General features: G+C 46.1%; 1 protein-coding gene across 1 annotated transcript in view; it reads right to left on the bottom strand.

The window, feature by feature from the left end:
• LOC144692949 (latent-transforming growth factor beta-binding protein 2-like) overlaps positions 1-23,086 on the bottom strand; it is a 662,780-nt gene that overhangs the window by 171,292 nt on the left and 468,402 nt on the right. The window contains exon 21 of the mRNA XM_078562124.1: positions 1,913-2,035. Coding sequence (XP_078418250.1) covers positions 1,913-2,035 — 123 coding nt within the window. The remainder of the gene's footprint in view (positions 1-1,912; positions 2,036-23,086) is intronic.

The raw sequence follows: 23,086 nt of genomic DNA on the forward strand, positions 1-23,086 counted from the left end.
CATTAATTAAACAAAAATTTTAATGAAAATTCATAAACCTGTCCCTGAGGGGACATGTCTGAATAATTTTTTTTTCCCCAAGTTTAAAACTTAAATTAATCTCCCTGAGACAACTTTGTGCCTCAGGGAGATTTCTGCGCTCTTTCGCGCGCATGCGCGAAAGAGCACAGGCCCCAGTTCTTCCTCCTCCCCCCGCCCACACAGGTAGCACTGAGCGTTTCCAGGCATGCGTCATGCTGGATGGGCCTTAATTGGCCCGCCAAAATAAAATGGTGGCGCACAGCCAATCGCAGGTGGTGATCCGCTCCGTGCCTGCCTGCGCCCGCTCCTGACCGGCCCGCCCGATGGGAAAAAAATTCTCCCCTTTGTTTTTGATATATATTGATGATTTGGACTTCAGCAAGGGGGGGAACAAAGTCTAAAAATTAACTGAATTTACGAAAGTAGGGGGGGTTGGCAAACATCAAAACTGTAAAAGAATTCAGGAATAGATAAACAGTTTAGGGGACAGATGATAGATGCAATTTAATGTGAATGACTTGGAGTAATAGCAAGGAATGGGAATATATATTTAATGGAAATATGCTGAAGGGCATATAAGCAGAGAGGTCAAGGACTTCAAATATGTAATTCCTTGAAGTGTATGCAAGTGAAGGCAGAAAGAAGGGTAACAGAATTTTGGAATTTATAAATAGGGAAATGGGGTGGAATTTAATTTTTTAATTGCGTTCCCCCACCTTGGATCGGGCTGGGGGATAGGATGAGGGTGGGATGGGGACCTTAGATTCGGCAGTGGAGGAGCAGCATGTGGAGTGCCCACTGCCTTCCTGATTCCACCGCCATAAAGTCAGGAGTGGGAAAAGTCATAGACGGCCTTCTCATCTACAAGTACATTGAGGCCCTTAGGTGCCACCGCTAATATTCTACCAGTGGCAGGTGTGCGGAGGGAGAGGGTAAACTATGTGACGAAGCTGCCCAGTAAAAGCTCATGGCCTCCCAGCAGGCTTGGGGGATGGGTGGGGGTTTGGTTCTCTTCATTGGGCACCCTGTTGGCATTCCATTGAAGCTTTCAAGAATGGCTGGTGTGGGCTGTTTCCAGCTGATGAATGGGGCCACTGCTATGGCCATTAAATTCAGCCAATAAAGTGCAAGAGTAAAGAATATGGTAAATCTGTATAAAACATTTAGGCTGCTGAGTTTTGCATCCAACTTTTTATGTTGCATCACAAACAGGACATTAAACCCAAAGAGAACATATAATGTAAATTCATCAGGATATGGTCAGGGATGGGAAATTAGTTATGAGGACAGATTTGAGATTGTTGGACTCTTTCTATCTCCACAGAGAAGGCCAAGGGCAGATTTAATAGAAAAATTATGAAACTTCCCATTCAAAAACTGTTTTTCTGCCTGAGCCTAATTTACCTTTTTGCTCTTCACTTGCTGCCTAGCTTTGATCAACTCTCTCTTCATCTGCTGCCCTCTTCTACCACTTTGCCTTGTCGACTCCACTGACACCCTATTTACCAACCAATGCTTCCTCCCCACTGCTCCCTTTGCTTCTGTTGTTCCTTCCTTTATTGCTGCAGCCACCAGTTCTGTGACCAGCATCCATAGCAACATTTTACTACTTGAAAATTTCTAGGGTCAGAGAACTGTAAAAGGCAGATTCCTAATTAGTCTAAGTGTATTGTCAGAGCACAGCCTTTCCCAATCCTCCAGGTCTGGAAATTTTAAACAGCCAAGGTTAAGCAAAAGCCAGAATCAGCATTACGCACAAGAATGCAAAGAACGGATGTTGGTTTGGGTAAAAAGAGTGCGCGAGTCAGTTTTGGTCTATGGACCACATGTATAGAGCTCCTGAGTTAAATGGTCCAAATCACACTGTATTTACTTAAAAATGTTTGCATACCTCTGCAGCTCTTCAGGTCTGTCACAGGTTCAAAACCTTGGTTACAATTGCATTTGTAGGATCCATCCATATTGATACAATTTCCATTAGCACAAATGCCAAAATTTAAGCACTCATTCTCATCTGAAACAGGCACAAAATCATCATAATATTAGGGCTGTAAGGTTCCAATTTGTGTTTATTTAAATTGTTGCAGAAGGATTCAATTACACAAGAAAAACAGCCAAAATGCACATGAATTTTTTCACTTAATCTCTAGTAAATAGTCATAACAATTACTGCATTTACAATTAATAATCCACAAACCTGACAGGAGTAGCATTGAAATAATATAAAGTGAAAGTCTCTCATGGCAACACTACTGAGAAAAGAAAAAATGTTCCTTTTATTTTAATTGTTCCATGAAACACACACCATTAGGAATGTATGCACTGATCCCAGTTGGCAGCACTGAATCTTGGACGTTCTCAAGGACTGAAATCATTAACCAACAAGGAAATAACAGGGTGTAAACTGGCTTCTTGTTGCACTATCTATTGTATGTCAACAACAGGAGGTGATGCCAAATCTACCCAATAGTAGTTACAAGCTACAATACATTTTTGTTTTAATCACACAAGCTACAATTCATTTTTGTTTTCTCTTGTCTTCCATTTTCCAATCATTATTTTGCTCTTTTCTGATGAAGAACTGACTCATGTTGGGTGAAATTTTATGAATGCCATAATTTCTCCAATATCCAAATCAAGTGGCTGTTTTTCATGTGTTCCTAGTCAATAGTGCACGGATGCTTTTTTCAACTATGTGGAAGCCATCATTAGGAGTCGCTGCATTATCAAGGGCAGCAGAATCTTTGACTGATTTGTCTGTGCCAGCTCAGCGGTGCTGAGACCATTATTAGCACTCCTATCACCACCCTGGTAGAGATCAGTCGACTCAACTCAGGCTAGTGATGAAGCTTCCGCTCCATGTCACATGTCATTGTTCTATTGTTGCTGAGTCAAAATTGTGCAACTCACAACCGAGCGCCATTTCTTTTTACTTGTTTTTGGATGAGGGCCATGCTAACAATGCTCCATTAATTGCCATTGTAATTGCAGAGGGAAGATGGTAGGGGGCCTTCTCCTTGAACCGCGAGTCATAGTGCTTCCTTTATGGTGTTAGGTAGGGAATTTCAAGATGTTTACCCAGCAACATTGAAGAAATGGCAATACAAGTCCAAGTCAGGATGGCTGCAACATAGAGTCGATACTGCTCTTGTCCCTCTTAGTGGTGGAGATCGTATGGAAGACAGGTACAATCAAAGTAGTATTTATAGGGCCACCATCATTACAAGTTTAGCAGTGGTATCAAAAAAAGGCCCATCATAGTCTCAGGTTGAGCAGAGATGGACAAAGATGTGATCTTGTCTTCATAGCCCACATTCAGAGAACAATTAAACAATTTAAAAATATGCTTTCATCTTTCTTTTGTTTTCCAATCTAGATCATTAGCATGGGCAAGAACACCATTATATATTGTTCTCCAGTCCAAAAAAAATCTGACCAATAACGACAATGGTTTTAAAAGGATAGTGACAGTGGCAGATGATAGAAAAATATTAGCATGGCTAAATTAGCAAGAAATTCAATCGCCCACATGTCCGTCCTTGGCCTGCTGCAATGTTCCAGTGAAGCTCAATGCAAACTGGAGGAACAGCACCTCATCTTCCGACTAGGTACTTTACAGCCTTCCGGACTGAATATTGAGTTCAACAACTTTAGATCATGAACTCTCTCCTCCATCCCCACCCCCTTTCCGATCCCCCTTTTTCCAATAATTTATATATATTTTTCTTTTCCCACCTATTTCCATTATTTTTAAATGTATTTCCATCCATAGTTTTATCTCTACCTTTTAGCCTATTTCGATCGTTCCCCACCCCACCCCCACTAGGGCTATCTGTCCCTTGCTCGTCCGGCTTTCTACACTTAATGTCCCCATTAGCACATTCCTTAGCTAATATCACCACCGTCAACACTCTTTGTCCTTTTGTCTATGACATCTTTTGGTAATTTCCATCTATCATTAGCCCTTTGTCCAGCTCTATCTGTCCCACCCCCACCCCCCCTTAAACCAGCTTATATTTCACCTCTTCTCTATTTTTCCTTAGTTCTGATGAAGAGTCATACGGACCTGAAACGTTAACTATATCCCTCTCTGCAGATGCTGTCAGACCTGCTGAGTTTTTCCAGGTATTTTTGTTTTTGTTCAAGAAGTTCAATTGGTTTAGTTGAAGAAGCAGGTGAAACAGAAGAGGCTAGGGCATGGGCACTGTGGGACCGGGCAAAGCCTTAGGACTTCATTTCTCCTTTCAGGGTTAGGAACCCGACACCCAAACCATTTCCGGGTCCTGAGCCCATTGCGGGCTGGGGGGCTGGAGGTGGGAGTCGGGGCAGGGTTAGGGTAGGGGGGAAGACAAAGTAGTGACTGACTCTGAATTTGATAGAGGCAGCCTATTTAATTGGCTGGATGTCAGGTTTGGCAATGAATTAGTGGCTTTGGGAGCAGGAATGGAGGAAGGACTGTGCAAATGCGGGCCCAATTTAAATTTGCCATGGCAGCTATTGCTGTGGCTATCATTTGACTAAGGGAATTGATGAGAGAGGAAAGGCAAAGAGCTGGCAGCCAGAGTAGGGCTATCCCTTGCTTCACAGATGCCAGCCTGGAGGTCCATCTTGAGGCAGTGAGATCAAGGAGGGGGATGCTCTTTCCGGAGGGTGGGACTCCGAGGAGAAGCCCTCCCAAACCAAGGAGACATGAAATGAAGTTGCTGAAAATATTAGCAGATGAAAAGTGGTGGAGAAACTGGGTCCAGTGCCAGAAAAGGTTCAATGACTATCTTCCCTTGGCAAGGTGAATGCATAGCTAGATCCTCATGACAGGCCTCTGGGTATTCAACCACCAGCAGACACACCAGCCTGAGGATTATAAGAATTACGTGTGCCCAGGATACTTACTGACCGCTCAGTAAGGTTCAGAGCCATAATGCTGTTGGGGATTTGCAGAACTGATACATGCAGCTTCCTATGTTAATGAACTACTGGCATTAGGCACAGAGGCAAATAGTGCGTTATTTCTCTCTTCTGTCCATGTGCATCTCAGTCAAAAGCAGTCACAAGCAGAGACATGCGAGTAGGCTGCCCTACCTCATCTGAGGCTACAAGACAGGCATTACATAAATGTGGTCATGACTGTAGGCCACCATGTTGAGCAGGGCACTGGATGCTTCACTGGAGTTTACTTCACTTGTATTTGTGCACTCTTTCTCTTATTCAACTCAATGCAAGTGTTGACACATGATGCTAGACTTGTGAACTTGCTTGATTTAATGGCAACACAGGAATTAAGGGAGGCGGTGAAAGGAAACAGAGGTCCTTGAAGGGGGATAGTGAAACCTATGGACAGATGTGGATCATTCATTGGCAGTAAAAGTTGATTATTCTAGATTGATCTTCAATAGAAGTGTTTTCACAGGTGTCTTAACATGAGCTGCAGACCATGCTGTCCTTCTGGGTTAGAAAAGCTCAACTGAAATGTGCCTGAATCAAATGACCCCTGATGTTGACAGCATTCTGATGAGACACTCAAGCCCTGCGCTGACCCAGGCCACCTCCCTGTGCAGCTGGAGCACCTCTGTGTCCAACATCTTCCTCCTCCCTCCTCTTCATCTTCCACCTCCTGCTCCTCCTCTTCCTTCAATAAGCTGTGTCATTTCAGGATATCACCTTCTTCAAGATCCACAGCTTTCCAGAGGGCCATGTTATGGGAGCACAGCATACCACCATAACGGGTGACACCTTTAAAGCAATATACTCAGGGTGCCACTTGACCAAACCAGATCTTCAGAGATCTAATGGCCTGCTTGATGGTAGTCCTTGCAAATGGCTTAGGTTGTAGCACCTCTGTGCCTCTGTCTCAAAGTCTGATAAAGGTGTGAGTGCCATCTCTTCAGATGATAGCCCTTATCCCCTAGAATCTATCCACAGAGTTTGGGGTTGGAATGAAGAAATGATGAGCTGCAGCAATCATGACTGCCAGAGGATGAAGGTGTCATGGTGACTGTCAAGAAAGCATGCAGATGCATGAAGTTCTTGTTGTGGTTGCAGATCAGTTGAACATTGAGCAAGTAGAAGCCCTTCCTGCTGAAGAATCTCACTGGGCAGACAGTCGGTACCTTGATAGCGGCATCGAGTAAAATTGATAACAGCCTGTGCCTGGGAATCCAGTGATGGCGGCCAAATACACTGTTCTTTGTGCCTGCAAGGCCCCACCTGAATGGAATTTAATTTACTGCCCAGCTCTCGCAAATAGATCACCAGTAACCTTTGAGATGCAATGATGTGCAGCCATTTGCAAGATGCCACAAAAATCTGCTGCTGATCCTTGGAAGGAGCCAAAGAGAAAGAAGTTCAAGGCCTCAGTGACTTTGATGCCAGTGAATGGCGAGCAGTGCTGTGAGGTGTGAGGCCTTCTAGAAAAGGGCACAAATCTCAGTGACCATTTGCTGGATAGGCAGCACTGCTTTACAATGGTGTGAAGGCAGGTCACGATCATCTGCTCAGCCCGCCATTGGCGGGCTGCATTTCCTGTCATCAGTCAGCAGGGAGTTAATTGTAATACATCAGCACATCATTAAAAGGCCATCCCGCCAGGCTTTTGGAACCCCGCCGTATTATTCGTCCACATGGCGGGAAAGCACGCCAATGTGTTTCATGACAGCATGCAGGCGACATGCACTTGGCGGCCTTCACTCTGGGGGATCTGAGGTGAGTGAACAGCAGCGTTCTCCACAGCTCGCCTGTTGTTTACAGGCCTCAGGGGTGCCAGGGCAACTGATGCCTGGCCTTGGGGGGGCGAATACTGAATGGCGGGTGGGGGGAGGTGTGGTGTCCGGGGGCAAGTGCTGGCCAGCCTCGGAGGCAACTGTTGAGGAGAGAAGGGTGTCCAGGGGCAAGTGCTGGTCAACCTTGGAGGTGACTATTGTCGATTGTGGGGGGGCAAGGGGTCAAGTGCTACCCTGGCGTTGCATCCCGTGCACAGGTAATTGAGGTGGGGGGCAGGGTAAGCGAGGGAAGTGGCCACGCATTAGGGACACCTGTATAAACTGACCATGCCTCTGCAACTGAGATAGATCAGGCGCAGCCACTGTGATATGATTGGGGTCAGGCTCCTAGCCTGCCCGCCCATGCAAGCAACGCAGAGGCACCAAAAAGCCTTACCCCTCCACCCACCCCCCACCTCCCCAGCACAAACTTTGAGCCTGCCACCACTTCATCAGGCCACGGAACAGTTGGACTGCATGCGGTGTACAAACTCCTCCCCAACGCTGGCTGGCCATGTAGCAGTCTCTGCTGGAGGTGCTCATGGCCCCTTGCAATCTCAGCATCCCGGTTTGGACCAGTGTTCCCCATGTCGCAGGTTTTCAGGGCAGCCATGCAGCGCACTCATCTCTGGCCATCCGAGGGGTAACCTGCACTCTCCGGGAAGTGTTAAAGGGCAGTCACACAGGGCCAGGAAAGGCGCTAAGTACAGCCATGATAACCACGTCTCTCTCTCTTTCATGCTGCAGGAGGACCATGTCAGGATCATAGATCCTGGTGACCTAGCTGTATGCTTGATGGCCTACAGAGACCGTAGAAGACTGAGGAGAGAGCAACTGAGGGTCCTGGCTGCACAAAGGCAGGAGCTGCAGCCTCATGAAGAAGGGGCAGCAGGAGCTCCCGCACACGCTGCCCAGGAGCGACAGTGAGCCATGGCTGGTCGGCGTCTAGTGACACACAGAGTCTATAGACGCTGCCTGCCACTACCGCAGATGACTGAAAACCACTGTTGCTGACAACTGCGCATGTCTAGGGACCTGGTGGCTTACTGCACTTACTGCAGGACTTGGTGCCAAGGGGACATGGAGGGCATCCACTGCCAGTGGCTGTGCAAGTGACCGTGACACTCATTCTATGCCAGTGGCTTCTTTCAGGGCTCCACAGGTGACCTCTGTGGGATTTCACAACCCACCACCCACAAATACATCCATGAGGTCACGGATGCCATCTTCTCCATGACACACAACTTAGTGCATTTCACCCAGGACTGGGACAGCCAGGATGCAAGGGCCATTGGATTCGCCCTGATCTCGGAATTCCCACAGGTACAGGGTGTGATTGACTGCATTCATGTGATGCTCAGGTCTCTGTCACTACACTGGGTGGGCTTCATCAACCACAAGGGCTTCCACTCACTGAATGTGCAGCTGGTATGCAACCACCAGAAACGCATCCTTCAGGTGTGGGCCCGGTTTCCAGGGAGTGTGCACGACGCCTACATCCTCAGTTGCTTGCAGATCACTGCAATCTTCCAGGGTCCACAGAGGCTGCAGGGTTGGCTCCTTGGGGACAAGGGCTACCTGTAGAGGCCGTGGCTGATGACACCCGTGTGGCAGCCTTAGACTGCAGCAGAGCAACGCTATAATGACACTCATGCAGCAGTTCGCAACTTGGTGGAGCAGACCATCGGGATGCTGAAGATGCAGTTTCAGTGCCTGGACCAGTCGGGTGGAGCCCTGCAATACAGTCCACAGAGGGTGTCAAGCATCATTGTTGTCTCCGGCGCCCTTTACAACCTGACACTGCAACTGGGAAATGAGCTGGCTGAGGAGATGGAGGAGCTGCATGTCTCCTTCGATGAGGGTGAGGGGATCCTCGGTGGTGACGATGACAGGGATGAGGTTCTCGCACTGGCTAGATGAGGCAGGTGCGCTCGGGAGGCCATCATAGTTGCCATATTTGTGGAGGATGATGACATGCAGTGAAGTGTCCCCATAGATCCTCACATTGCAGTTGTGAATGTCTGGCTTATGGCAGCACCAATACCCTCTGTGAGAATGCTCCTGTCATGGTGATGCAGGGGAGGCCCTAATAATCACTCAATTACAGGAGGATGATGACAACATGCATTGAAGAGACTTCATAGATCTTCACATAGCCTCTGAGAATGTCTGACTCCTGTTTAACTGAGGGCAGCTCACTTGTGCTCCAGGATCAGGGCCATCTCAGAGACGCATGAAACTTTAGACACATCTGATGCTGTGTCCGCCTTCAACACCTCAGCCCTTCAGGAGCTGGTGCACAGCATCACTGGTCTCAGATGTTGGTATGATGATGGCCAGCCCCACCTTAAAGGTGCTGAGGGCACATAGAGAGAATGAGAGAACTCTGTGGTGCCTGCCCACTACATTCTGGCAGCAATAACCAGCGCCACCGAGGTGCAGGCATCAGTAATGTTTCCAAGAAGTGTGAGGCTGGACCATCACTGTGCTCTGAAGGCTGCACAGAGCACAGGGAAAAGACATTGGACTGAGACATCTGCCTTTTATCTTGTGCAGAAAGGTTTCACATCTGAGTGACATGAACAATGTTCATCAGAACAAGAAGCCACAGGCAGGGAGGCATTCTTAGGAGTTTATTGCCAATAGTGAACAGTATATACAAGTGATCAACACCCATGGTCAGGCTGTGCAACTACTTTTACCTAACTTTCCTAACCCTGCCACTTCGTCTTGGTGCTCCCCGGATATCCACAGCAGAGGTGGAGGCAGCCTGCTGACTGTGACACCCTATCTGTGATGACTTTGGCGGGTGTACTCTGGAGGGCCGAGACTTGGTGGGCCCCGGCCTGTTTTCGGGGTCCTGCTGTGTGGCAGTAGCACCCTCCTCGGCCTGTTGAGCTGGAGCTGCAGAGGTCACAGGGAGAGGGGATGCGGATGGGCTGGTCACTCCCAGAGTTACCTGGCCCCAGAGTGTGCACCTGCTGATCCTCCTCCCTATGGGTGCCCGAGGGACCCTGGCTGACTCCGTGAGTGGAAGGGGTAGCTGGAGAGAGATCGAGCTGTCCAGCACCCCTCTTGCGTACACACTATTGGAGGCCAACTACGGCATCAGCAATGGAGTTAAGCACGCGCAGCAGTGCAGGAGTGACATCCTGGACCAAGGTCTCCCTGGCGGCCGCCATCCTGCCAGTGTTGACCTCGGTATGTTGGCATGCCGGCGCAATTACCTCAGCCTGAAGATGGACAGACTCCTCCATTGTGCCTTGCAACCTGAAGAGTGCAGCGGACATCCCTTCCTGATGTTCCCGAGCTTGCCTTTGCAGCTCCAACAACTGTGACATGACCGAGTCCAGAGGCTCGTCATCTGACTCAGACTCAGAAACGTTCTGGCCTCCAGCAGTCCTCCGAGAACCAGGGACCTGGGATGTCCCTGCCTCCGACTGCTGTGAATCAGAATTTGCGATGTGCTCACCAACTTGTGATCCCGAGGCTACTCTAAATCTATGTCCCACCGAGGTGTGTGTCTCTGCACTGGTGGAGGGTGTGGGTGAGTGCTGTGATGGGACTTCAAGGAGGATGCCTTCAAATTCCTCTTCAGAGGTTTCTTCAGGGCTTGATTGGAGGCCCTGGGTCATGGACTCTGTCGGCTGTTTTGGCAACTGTGCCTGCGAAAGCAAGGGGAGATAATTAGTGCATGGCAGTGGCCTTTGAAAGAGGATGCATCACTCAAGGCATGGTTGTTTGATGGATGTTGCATTGCTGCACCCTCACTTGGTAGAGCAGCGCCAACCACATCGTCAACACAGGCCTGGTCCCGATCATCGCCAGCCAGCTGGATGGCTCTGTTTTCAAATTCTGTCAGAACTTTGATCTCCAGCATCCCTCCACCTGTCTGCAACCTTTCCCTCCTGCTGTGTGCCAGTTTTTCCTGCATGATAGAGATGGGGAGGGTGTATCAGGATGCCTGCCGGGCCAGATGATAAGTATGCCTGGCCTGTGTGGGTGGTGAGTGGTTCCATGGACAAGCTGAGGACAATGACAGTGTGTGTGAAAGAGTGAATGGTGATGTCCCTTGCACTGGCAGTGGGTGAGGGCCCTGTGAGTGTGAGAGTTGGAAGTGATGAAAATGGTGACTTACCCTTGTGGAACGGAGGAGATCATTCATCCTTTTGCGGCACTGGGTGGCTGTCCTCCTCTGCTGGGCGTTTGCACTGACAACCGCTGCAGCTGCCTCCCAAGCCAGGTTGGTGACTTTGCTGCCCATCCTGCGGCCAGAGTAGGGGTAGAGGTGGGCCTCCACAACATCCAGCAGTCGCTCAAGGGACCCGTTGTTGAAGCGGAGGGCTGCAGTCTTTTTTCCTTTGCTGGCCATGCCTCCCAGACAGTGGTGGTGAGCTGATGGCGATGAGTGCTTTGCTGGCAGCTACCTTTTAAAGATGGCAGCCGGCGTGATGCAACAGCGGGGTGATGGCAGGTGGGCAAATGAGGGTCCGCCCGCCATGGGAACTGCGTGTTTCCCGGGAATTAATAAATAATGAGGCAGGCTCGGGCTGATACAACGTGAAAACCCACCATTTTCGTCGGCGGGTAGGACTCCATTTTACCCGCCTGCTACTGCACTTAGTGCAATTCTGGGAAAATTCCACCCATTAATTTAGAGCTACCCTACATTTCTGCATTTAGCCATGTCTTAAATGATTTCAAGGTTTCTATCTTTATCAATCTGCTCAGAAGCCCATATTCCAAGACGTTATTCTACATGGAAATCCTGATATCAGTTCTAAAATTATCTTTTAATAATGTGGATTCATATCCTCCTGTTTAATTTACAATGTTCCAGATTCCATATCACAAAATATCTTTTACAGTGTATACCTTTATAAGATCACCTCTCAGATGCCCGCTTCACAGGCAGCAAAGCTCAAATCTCTTCAATATTTACATGTAACTCAGACTCCTGATAATAGAATTCAGCCTTGTGACTCTTATCTGCACTACATCTTACACTTGCTATGTCAGCCATGGCTTAAATGGTAGTACTCTCACCTCTTAGTTATGTCAAGAAGCTATCATATTTTTCTTAATATTATTGTGGGATATTTTAAAACAGGCTTGTGTGTGTGTGTGTGTGTATGGTTCTGTGTGTGTGGCTAATTTAAATAAACTGGAGACGATTATACTGCAAGGTTTAAATTATCAAGAAGTTAGGTGTAATATTTGAAATGGAGGTGAGTAAAGCTAGGGTGAGGTCAGCAGATAATTTGTGAATGAAATCTGCATTTTTAGATAAGTGGAGAAGTGGTTGATTTTCACAGGTACATGGAAAATGTTTACAACTGGCAAGATAAATAAGGCAAGGTTATTACACTGATTTTTCCCAAAAATGCTGGCCACATTGAGAATATGAAAGATTTTTATATTCTGAGAGAAGTAACTTCTAAAGACAAGTGGAAACAATGGGATTTACAGGTCAAAAGGGATAAAATATATTTAAAGAAGGATGGAAGGCTGTGTGAGTTGTGGCCATGTGAGATCTTGAAAGGTGACTGTGTGAAACAGACTTGCGGAAAAAACCACTAGCCGCCCTGCAGAAGTTTGCTGCTCCAGTAACCAAAGTTGTGTTAAAAGCCTTTGGAATTCCATTGTCCAGTGGGTGCTTGTGGTAAGACTGCTGGATGACTTTATAAATTTGGAATCTATTTGGACTGTTGCCTTAAAGGGGTTGTGTAGTTGGGGGTCTAGTTAAGTGGAAATTTTGGGAGCTGTTTTAACTGTGTAACTGCAATAAATGTAATAAATGTTTTATTTAATCTTTAAAATCTCAAAAGGTGGTAGAGGGCCCATTGCTTCTGACTTAGTGCACCAGCCTTCTCGTAATAAATACAGATTGCAAAATCGTTGTGATTGCATGGCCAAGTTTCCCTTGTGGATTTGGTCAGCCTGGCAAGTACCACGTGCCATACCATAACAGTTAGAAACTTGTAGGTTCAAGTCCCACTACTGGACTTGAGCTCAAAATTCCAGCCTGACCCTCCAGTGCAATACTGGGGGGTGCTACACAGTTACTATTGCTGAATTCCCTTGCTATCTATATTCAGGGGTTGCCATTGACCAGAAACTGAACTGGACTAGCCAAGTAAATATTGTGGCTAAAAGACAGATCAAAGGCTGGCAGTTCTGCATCTAGTAACTCTCCCCTGACTCTCCAGAGACTGTCCACCATCAGCAAAACACAAGTCAGGAGTGTAATGGAATACTCTCCAGTCACTTGGATGAGTGCAGCTCCAATAAAACTCAGAAAGTTCAACACCATCCAAGACAAGCTAGTCCATCTGATCGACACCCCAGCCGCCACATTAAACATCCACTTCTTCCACCACTGGTGCACGGTGGCATCTACAAGATGCATTGCAGCAAGTTGCCAAAGCTCTTGCGACAGCACCTTCCAAATTTGCGAGTTCTACCACCTCAAATAACAGGAGCAGCGTATGCATGGAAATCCACCTGTAAGTTTCCCTCTCAGTCACACACCATCCTGACTTGGAACTATATTGCTGTTCCTTCATTGCTACTGGGTCAAAATCCTGGAACTCCCTGCACCTCCACCCCAACCATGCCCCCTCCCCAACTGTACTGTGGGTGTACCAATATCATATGGACTGCAGCTGTTCAAGAAGATAGTTCACTACCACTTTCCCAAGGGCAGTTAGGGCAACGATTGCTGGCTTTACCAGTGATGCTTTTATCCTAAGAACAAATAAAAACAAATGCTGGGTTTGTCAATTGCCCCTCTACATTGTTAGGACTTATTAAGTACAAAGTTCCAAGAGTCCTAGGTCTCTTTCAGCTTCATCCTTAGTTATTTTAACTTTATCCATGCTGCTCATTTTCCATCCTAGGTACAATACAAAAGTACAGTGCCTTGCATTAAATTTCATCCACCATTGTTTGGTTCACTCATTTTTGCTTAAGCTCAATACATAGATTCTGGTTTGCCTCCAATAGTTATGAGCTGGAATCAAGGTTGTATGGGTGAGAAACAGAGCAAAGGAGGAGGAGGAGGCAGAGAGTGACCAGTAGAGGGCCATTATTTGGGAAAAGAAAACAGCTTATCGCATTTAGTCTCTGTAATGTTATAATCTGTAATACATCATCAGCATGCCCAGTGTGTAACAATGTCATTAAATATGTGATCTGGCTACTTTGGTGTCTCTCTGTCTTTACAAGTGCCTCCCAATCTATAACAGATTTTGGTGTAGAAATGGTGTAGAAAAGTGCAAACATTTTTGTAGCAAACAGCGGCAAAGACCGTGATGAACAAAAGAAACCGAAAAATAATGAAAGTGAGCACATTGTGGCACTGAAGAATTTATCACTACATTGTAACTTTGATACAATCTTATAGGCTGTGCTTTGAGAGACGTTTGTGTGTGGACTGAAAGAATCCAGACAAAGTTACTAAGCATACAAAATCTTATGGCTGAGTAAGGTTGCTTTTACTATGGAGAAGGCATAAAAGAATGCTTGAGAATTTTGTCCCATGACTAGTACAGCTTCTGTTCACTGTCAGAAGGCTTCTGCCAAAACTAAAGCGAAGAAGCTTGATCAGAATACTGTTGTTGGTATAAGTTTAGTGACTCGCTTCACTGTAAAAGCAACCACACTGCATAAGCATTTCAGTATAGAAATGCAAAATGCTTTGGTCAAAAGATAGGCTGTATTGCAACTGCTTGCCGAACGAAGGCCAGGAGAAAGAAAACTCTTTCCAGGAGTAATGGAAAACAGCAACATAACAAGGGTGGAATTCACAATCTTGAATTGAATCCAGAGTGTTCAAATGAGGAGGAGCAAATGAGTATTTATGCCACTAGCAATCACTCAAATGAAAAAGACTTCTGTCTGAAGATGTTGGTAAATCAACAGTAAGAACATAGGAACTATGAGCAAGAGTAGGCCATTCGGCCTCTCGAGCCTTCTCTGCCATTCAATGCCATTTTCCTGTACTATCCCCATATCCCTCTATATCTTTAATATCTAGTAATCTATCAATCTCTGCATTGAATATACTCAATGGCCAGGATTTCCTGGTCGGCGAGCGGGGTGCGGGGCCCGCTCGCCAACACGTAAAATCATGCAGGATGACGTCGGGCAGAATTCCCGACATCACCCCGCCTCATTTCAATTTTCAGGTGAGTGGGGCCTCAGCAGAATCAGCTGTGCACCCGCCGACCTGTCAATGGCCAATTGAGGCCATTGACAAAGTAACTGAAGTACTTAATGGACCTGCCCATCCAACTTAAAGGTTGGCGGGCAGGCCAGAAGCCCTGGCGGGCATTGGAAAAAGCATGAAATCTCATCCACGGGTGGGATGAGGTTTCATGTAGGTTTTTAAATTTTTAATAAAAGTGTTAATGAAAGTGATGGGCATGTCCCAACTCATGTGACAGTGTCACATGAGGGGGCATGTCAGGGGAATTTTTTTCTTCTATTGTTAACATTTTTAAGTTTGGCGCTGATCTCCCTGAGGCAGCGTCAGAGAGATGAGTGCGCTGTTCTGCGCGCATGTGCGAAACAGCGCACTCTCGGTTTAAGGAATCCCCCCACCACCCGCACAGGGAGCGCATAGTGCTTCCTTCTGGACATCTCGCTGGGCGGGACTTAATTGGCCCGCCCATGTAAAATGGTGGCGTGCCTCCGGTTGGGGGTGCTGATCGGAAGCGCGCCTCCACATGCCTGCTCCTAAACTTACCCCCGTTGGGGGGAAAATTCTGCCCAATGACTGAGCCTCCACAGCTCTCTGGGGTAGAGAATTCTAAAGATTCACCACCCTCTGAGTGGAAGAATTCCTCCTCATCTCAGTCCTAAATGACCTATCTCTTATCCTGGGATGGTGTCCACCGGTTCCAACCTGCCCCCCAGCCAGGTGAAAAATTCTTCCTGCATCTACCCTGTTGAGCCCTATAGGAATTTTGTACGCTTCAACGAGATCACCTCTCATTCTTCTAAACTCCAGAGAATATAGGCCCAGTCCCTTCAATCTCTCCTCACAGGACAATCCCACCATCCAAGGAATCAACCTGGTGAACCTTCGTTGCACTCCCTCTATGGCACGTATATCTTTCCTTGGGTAAGGAGACCAAAACTGTGAACAATACTCCAGGGGCAGTTTCACCAAGGCTCTATACAATTGCAGTAATATGTCTTTATTCCCGTGCTCAAATCCTTTTGCCATAAAGGCCAACATACCACTTGCCTTCCTAATTGCCTGCTGCATCTGCATGTTAGCTTTCGATGACTTCTGAACAAGGATACTTAGACCCGTTTGGACTTCAAAACTTCCTCATCCCTCACCATTTAAGAAATACTCTGCATTTCTGTTTCTCTTCACATGTGGATAACTTCACATTTTTTCACATTATATTCCATCTGCCAGTCTTGCCCACTCACTTAGCCTGTCTAAAGGTCATTAAAACCTCTCTGTATCCTCTTCACAACTCACATTCCCACCTAGTTTTGTGTCATCAGCAAACTTGGAAATATTAATTCGTTCCCCACATCCAAACAAGAATCCTTGCGGTACCCCTCTAGTCACAGCCTGTTAACCTGAGAATGACTTGTTTATTCCTACTCTCTGTTTTCTGTCAATTAACAAATTCTCAATCCATGCCAGTATATTACCCTCACTCCCATGCTTACAACCTCCTATGTGGGACCTTATCAAAAGCCTTCTGATAATCCAAATACACCACATCCACTGATTCCCCGTTATCTATTCTGTTAGATTCTCAAAAAACTCTTAACAGGCTTGTCAAACATGATTTCCCTTTCAAATCCATGTTGATTTTGTCCAATCCTACCATTATTTTCTAAGCGTCCAGTTATCACATCCTTTATAATTGATTCCAGCAGTTTCTTTACTACTGATGTCAGCCTAGCAGGCCTGTAGTTCCATGTTTTCTCTCTCCTTCCTTTCTTAAATAGTGGGGTTAAATTTGCTACCTTCCAATCTGCAGGAACCATTTATCGTCTATAGAAATTTGAAAGATGTCCGCTAATGTATTCACTATCCTTACAGCACCTTTTTCAACACTCTCAGCCAATTTTGGATCCAATGTGCCACTTTGCCTTGGATCCCATGGGCTCTTACTTTCTTGACCAGTCTGCCATGAGGGACCTTATCAAAAGCCTTGCTAAAATCCATGTATACCACATCAAATGCATTATCCTCATCAACATTCCTGGTTACCTCCTTAAAAAATTCAATCAAATTTGTCAAACACGGCCTTCCCTCAACAAATCCATGCTGACTATCCCTGATTAATCCATGTCTCTCCAAGGGCAGATATATTCTGTCCCTCACAAGCCTTTCTAGTAACTTCTCCAACACTGAGGTTAGACTGACTGGCTGCTGCTTCCAACCTTCGGGCAGCATCATGGTTCTGATTTTTTTTCTTTTTAAAAGCCCATCAGAAATCCACAAAGCTGCCTGAAGGTCAACAGTAGTGCAGCAACTGTCAGGAGACAGCTCTTGCTTGAAAAAAAAATGGTAAGTCAAATCCCCGTAACTTCAGAACCAAATGGAAGTGTGTTGGGGGGTTGGAGGCGTTGGAGGTTGGGGAGAAGAGATTGGAGGGGGAGGTTGGAGGTTGGCGGGTAGTTGGGAAGGAGTGGTTAGAGGAAGGAAGGAGGGAGGTTTGGGGAGAGATCGGAGGGGCAGTTGGAGGGAAGTTAAATGGGGTGTGGGGGAGAGATTGGGGGGGGTTGGGGAAGTGGTTAGAGGAGGGGTGGGGATGTTGGGGGAAGTGGTTAGAGGAGGTTATGGGGATGAGGTTGGAGTGGGGTGGGTGGGGGTTGGGGGAGGTTAGAGAGGGGTGGCGGGGAGGTTGGGAGTTGAAGTTAGAGGGGAGGTTGTGGTGTGGTCTGGGGGAATAATGGTGGGTTTGGGGGCTAGGTTAGCGAGGGTATGGGGTAGGTTAGAGAGGGGTGGGGTTTTGGGGAGGAGTTTAGGAGGAGTTGGAGGGGAGGTTAGAGGGGGGAGATTTGGGGGAGGTTAGCTATAGAATTGAATTGTTTTTGTAAATGTAGTGGTTTCTTTGTAGCCACTTTCCTAACATCAGTTGATTGCTCTGTGAATAAGTATCCATAGAGAATCAGCATTGGGCCTCCAATTTCACCATTGCTACAGTCGCTCTGCCTATTGCATGCAGGTGTAATGAAAGAAAGACAAAACCTATATTTATACAGCACCTTTCATGATGCCCCAAATCGCTTTACAGTCAATTAAGTACTTTTGAGTTGTAGTCACCGGTATAATGTAGGCAATGTTATCAAATGGCAAAGCAGGCGCGAGGGGACGAATAGCCTACTCCTGTCAATATGTCATTCTTGGATGGATGAAATGACTTGGGCTAGGTGGCCTTTGTCATCTATAATTATCTTGCGAATAGAGAGTAGAATCATGGTTGGAGCTCTGTTTATTTTGTGGGGGTGAGATAGCTAGGACTGGAGTGAGTAATGGGTTCATAGTGAATCAGTAACCTGTTTTACACTGCACATGATTCTCAAGAATCTTTTCCATTGACTTCAATCTTGTCATTTTGTCAACTTACCTATTATCCCACTCTAGCTTGATGTTTTTTATGTGTTTTTGAGGTATTGAAATATTGTGATAAAGTTGTATTGCATTGTAGATGCTGAAAGTAGGTTGTAGTAAGAAGCAGCAATCAGCAGATTCTTCAGACTTTCTGATCAAGAAAACACAGATACAATTGTGAACCATTCAGTCTTTGTTCTCCAGCCTCTTAAAAGTTGTGCTACGCACTGAGTACTCCAATGCTTCTCACTGACAGTGATGATCTACATTGTTCAATGATCCCACTTTGTTGCTCAGGAGTCATTCTATCTGTCTACCCTGTGAGATTACTGATAAAATAGAATCCAATTACACAACTTGTATGAAATAATTATATTGGCCAGCATCTTCCGGTCGGTGAGTGGGGGCGGGGCCCACCAGCCGACGTGTAAAATGACGTGGGGATACGTTGGGCGTATGTCCTGATGTCACCCCACGTCATTTAGATTTTCAGTTGGCGAGCGCACAGCCAAATTGGCTGTGCGCCCGCCGAACTGTCAATGGCCTATTATGGCCTTTAAAAAACTAATTAACCTGATTGATGGATCTGCCCATCCAACCTTAAGGTTGGCGGGCAGGCCAGGAGCCCAGGCGCGCCTCGGAAAAAGCATGAAACCTCATCCATGGGCGGGATAAGGTTTCATGGGCGGGATAAGGTTTCATGAAGGTATTTAAATTATCAAATGCTTAAATAAAAGTTATGGACGTGTCCCAACTCATGTGGCAGTGTCACGTGAGGGGACATGACAGGGAATTTTTTTTATTACCTTTATTTCAACTTTTGAATTGGAGCCGATCTCCCTGAGGCAGCACTTTGCCTCAGGGAGATCTGTGCACTCTTTCGCGTGCATGCACGAAAGAGTACACTCCTGACTGAGGGAATCCCCCCCTGCCTGCACAGGGAGCGCATAGCTCCCGATGGGCGGGGGGAAATGCTGCTCATTGAATAATATCAAGCACCCAAGCAGAAGAAAATCTTCTTCTACTCCTACAGAGTGAAAAGATCTTCTGCAGTTTATCTTGGTTCTAAGTATTGAATCTTTCCCCAAATATGAAGTTACTGTCACCGTGGCCATATGGTGCCATGTGCAGAACATGTTAGTGAGGGCTGAGGCAGTCACCAAAATCAATGTTATCTGCACAGTGTTATAAATAACTAATGGGATATTAGCCTGTCAGATTAACAATGTTGCATGATGCTGTTAAAATAAAATTTGTACTTTCTGGTTTGTTTAATAGTCACTGTGGGGTCATCTATAAGGCGCACACAAACTAACACTGCATTATATTGTTACTGCTCTTAATATTAGTGACCCATGTTGCATATACTTGTAACCAGATGCCAACAATGGGCAATAACATTTTACCAGGATCTTTCTGTGATTGTTGAAGTGATTAATGAATCCTGAAAGGGGGAAAAATTATCATGCATGATTGAGGGGGAGGGTTAAAGTGGCGGGGGGGCGGGGGGGGGTGGGTGCGGTGGTGGAATAAGAGGCATGAAAACAGGAAAAGCACCAAGGCCCCTGATTTCTCTCCCTTGCCCTGATCAGAAGTGAAATGCTAAATAAAAAGCAGGTTGCAGGAAGATTTTGCTTTGGAGAGGAATATTTTGAGGGTTGTTCTTGCCCTCCAAGAAGGCTGTATTTTCAAATTATTGTGATGTTTCAAATCACTGCATGGGATTTCTTGCAGTCATGCAATTTACTGAATAGAGGCAAGTGCAGTGGTTTTCTTATGTTTAAATGCAAGATGCTGCTGATATTTTTTTGATTTTCTCAAAAAGAACATCTGATTTAGGATCACACTTAAATGAGCTTCTGGGTTGCTTTCAAGAGGGAGCCAAAAATTAATATTGACTCATGTGGAGGATATTAAATATTTCAGAAGCAATTTGTGACTTTATATCTCGTGGAATAAACTATATATCTTGCCATCTCTAAAGAAATTCTATTTCTAAAGACATGCAGTTATTAAAAGCAGTTTCATTGTCAGTTTTATTCTTCAAGTACAACTTCTAAAAAATTGTGGCCTATAATTCAGAAATTACAACATGCCACACAGTGAAAGGATTTGTTATGGCTCACAGGGAGTATTATGAAACTAGTTCAAGGAAAAATATCCTGTTTTGTTAATCTCATACTGCTGAAAACTCACCCAAAATAAATTTGGAGCAAGAGAACACACACTGCAGTAGCACATCTGTTGCAGTTTGCTCTGCAAAATAGTTACATTCCCCCAGTTTTTTGGTTTGAATTGTTGACCTTCTGCAGTATGTGATCCAATATATGACTATGTGATCAACAACATCTGCTTGAAGTTTGCTAAAGGAATAGGTAACTGGCGCGCAGTGTCGCTGAAAGAGTCAGTGTACACAGTATTAATGCCAATGCTTACAGAAAAGAAGAATATTATGAAGGATGTAAGCTAGTATCACTAAGTAGCGAACAACTGGCTTGTGTACATACTGTTCTGTAGTAATCTTTTAAATATGAACCTAGTCTCCAGTTAAGTTGTGGTACTGTCGAGCAAAGAACAAGCAAAACCCTGCCAGGGAGATTGGAGCGCATCTCTGGGCCAATTTGATGAGGGTGGGGGGGGTTAGGAGGTGGGGGGCGATTGCAAGGGCAAGGAGGCATTCCTGCTGGACTGAGGGTGGCAGAAAGGCGACAGAATTCCTGCTGTCCCACCTGATTTTATTCCCCCACTGCCTCCCAGCCAGCACTCAGAGGGGGTGTTACATTCCAGTTTATAACTATGAGATTAGCATTTTCAGCAGCAAAATAATTCCCTTACCATCCCCTGCAAAAAATGATGATGATTTAATTATTCATTTTGTTCAATAACATATGTTTGAAGAGTTCTTCATCCACAGGTTAAACAATTTTATAGTATTGATATAAACAATTTGGGTAACAGGTTCATTGAAACCTCAGGCGGGTGGTTGTCCCTGCCTTTTTGTGAGTCTCCCCAGGCACCAGTAAGGGTCCCATGGTCAGGCTTATGAGCCATGACCAACATCAGAACATGCTTCAGCTATGTCTTCTGGACTGATGTGCTAGGCTCCCCCATCATTGAAGATGGGTATATATGTGGAGCCTTCTACTCTGGTTAGCTGTTTAATTGTCCACCACCACTTTCAACTGGATGTGGTAGGGCTGCAGATCTGATTCATTGGTTGTGGGTTTGCTTAGCTCTATCGCATGCAGCTTTTGCTGTTTGACATGCATGTAGTCTTGTTATAGCTTCACCAGGTTGGCACATCAATTTTAGGTATGCCTGGTACTGCTCCATATTGAACAACGGTTGATACCCTGACTCTTTGATAATTGTAGAGAAGAGGAATATGCCGGATCATGAGGTTACAGATTTTGGTTGAATACAATTCTGCTGCTGCTGATGGCCCAAAGTAACTAATGGATGACCAGTTTTGAGCTGCTAGATCTGTTTTCAATCTATTCATTTAGCACAGTGGTAGTGCCATGCAACACTATGAGTGATAGCCTCAGTGTGAAGATGGGACTTTAGCTCCACAAGGACAGTGAGATGGTCACTCCTACCACTACTGTCATGGACAGATACCCCTGTGACAGGTAGACTTGTGAGGGTGAGGTTATGTAGGTCTCCCCCCACCTTGTTGGTTCCTTCACCACCTGCCACAGGCCCAGGGCAGATATCTCCTGGAGGACTCGGCCAGCTCGTTCAGTGGTGGTGATACAGAGCTGCCCTTGGTCATGGGCATTGAAGGCCTAACTCAGAATACATTCTATGTACTTGCTACCCTCAGTGCTTCTTCCAACATGGAGGAGTGCGGTGGTCATCAGCAGGTTTCCTTTCCCATGTTTGACCTGATGCCATAAGACTTCATGCGGTCCAGATTCAATGTTGAGGATTCGCAGGGCAACTCCTTCCCAACTGTATACCACTGTGCCACCGGCTTTGCTAGGTCTATCCTGCTGGTAGGATAGGACATACCCAGAAATAGTGATGGGCATTGGCTGTATGGTATGTATGACTATGCCAGGCTGTTGCTTCACTAGTCTGTGGGGCAGCTCCCCCAACTTTGGCACAGGCCCCCCAGATGTTAATAAAGAGGATCTTGGAGGGTCAATTAGGCAGGGTGTGCCTTTGTTGTTTCTGGCGCGTAGGTCAATGCCGGTCTGTTCATTTTATTCCTTTTTAACTTTTCTGTCACAATTTGGTACAACTAAGTGGCTTGCTCGGCCATTTCAGAGGGCAACCAAATTGTGTGCATCTGGAGTCACATGTAGGCTAGGCTAGTTAAGGACGAAAGATTTCCTTCCATAAAAGACATCAGTGAACCAGATGGGGTTTTACAACAATCTCATAGATTCATGGGCCCAGAACTTCTGGTCTGTGGGGGAATGGTACCCCAGAGGTACCCAAGAAGATGCAGTGGGGGACCCCTCCAGAAGATGGGCTGGAGATCTCCCCAGAAGACCCCACTTGAGGACTGTATAGAAATTGCCCAGGTAGTTTAAACATCTAATGGGCAATTCGCTGCACTGGGAACCATCCGAAACTCGGATTTACATTGGAGGCTTTGGATGGTTCCAACTCTCTTATCCGAATTAGTTACCCAGGAAAAATTAGAAGGATTAAAACCACTTCTAACTCCTAGGTAACTATGGTACTGACCCCTTGATACCCAACTTGG

The sequence above is a fragment of the Cetorhinus maximus genome, chromosome 18 (genome assembly GCF_964194155.1).
Source record: "Cetorhinus maximus chromosome 18, sCetMax3.hap1.1, whole genome shotgun sequence".
Taxonomy (NCBI): Eukaryota; Metazoa; Chordata; class Chondrichthyes; order Lamniformes; family Cetorhinidae; genus Cetorhinus; species Cetorhinus maximus.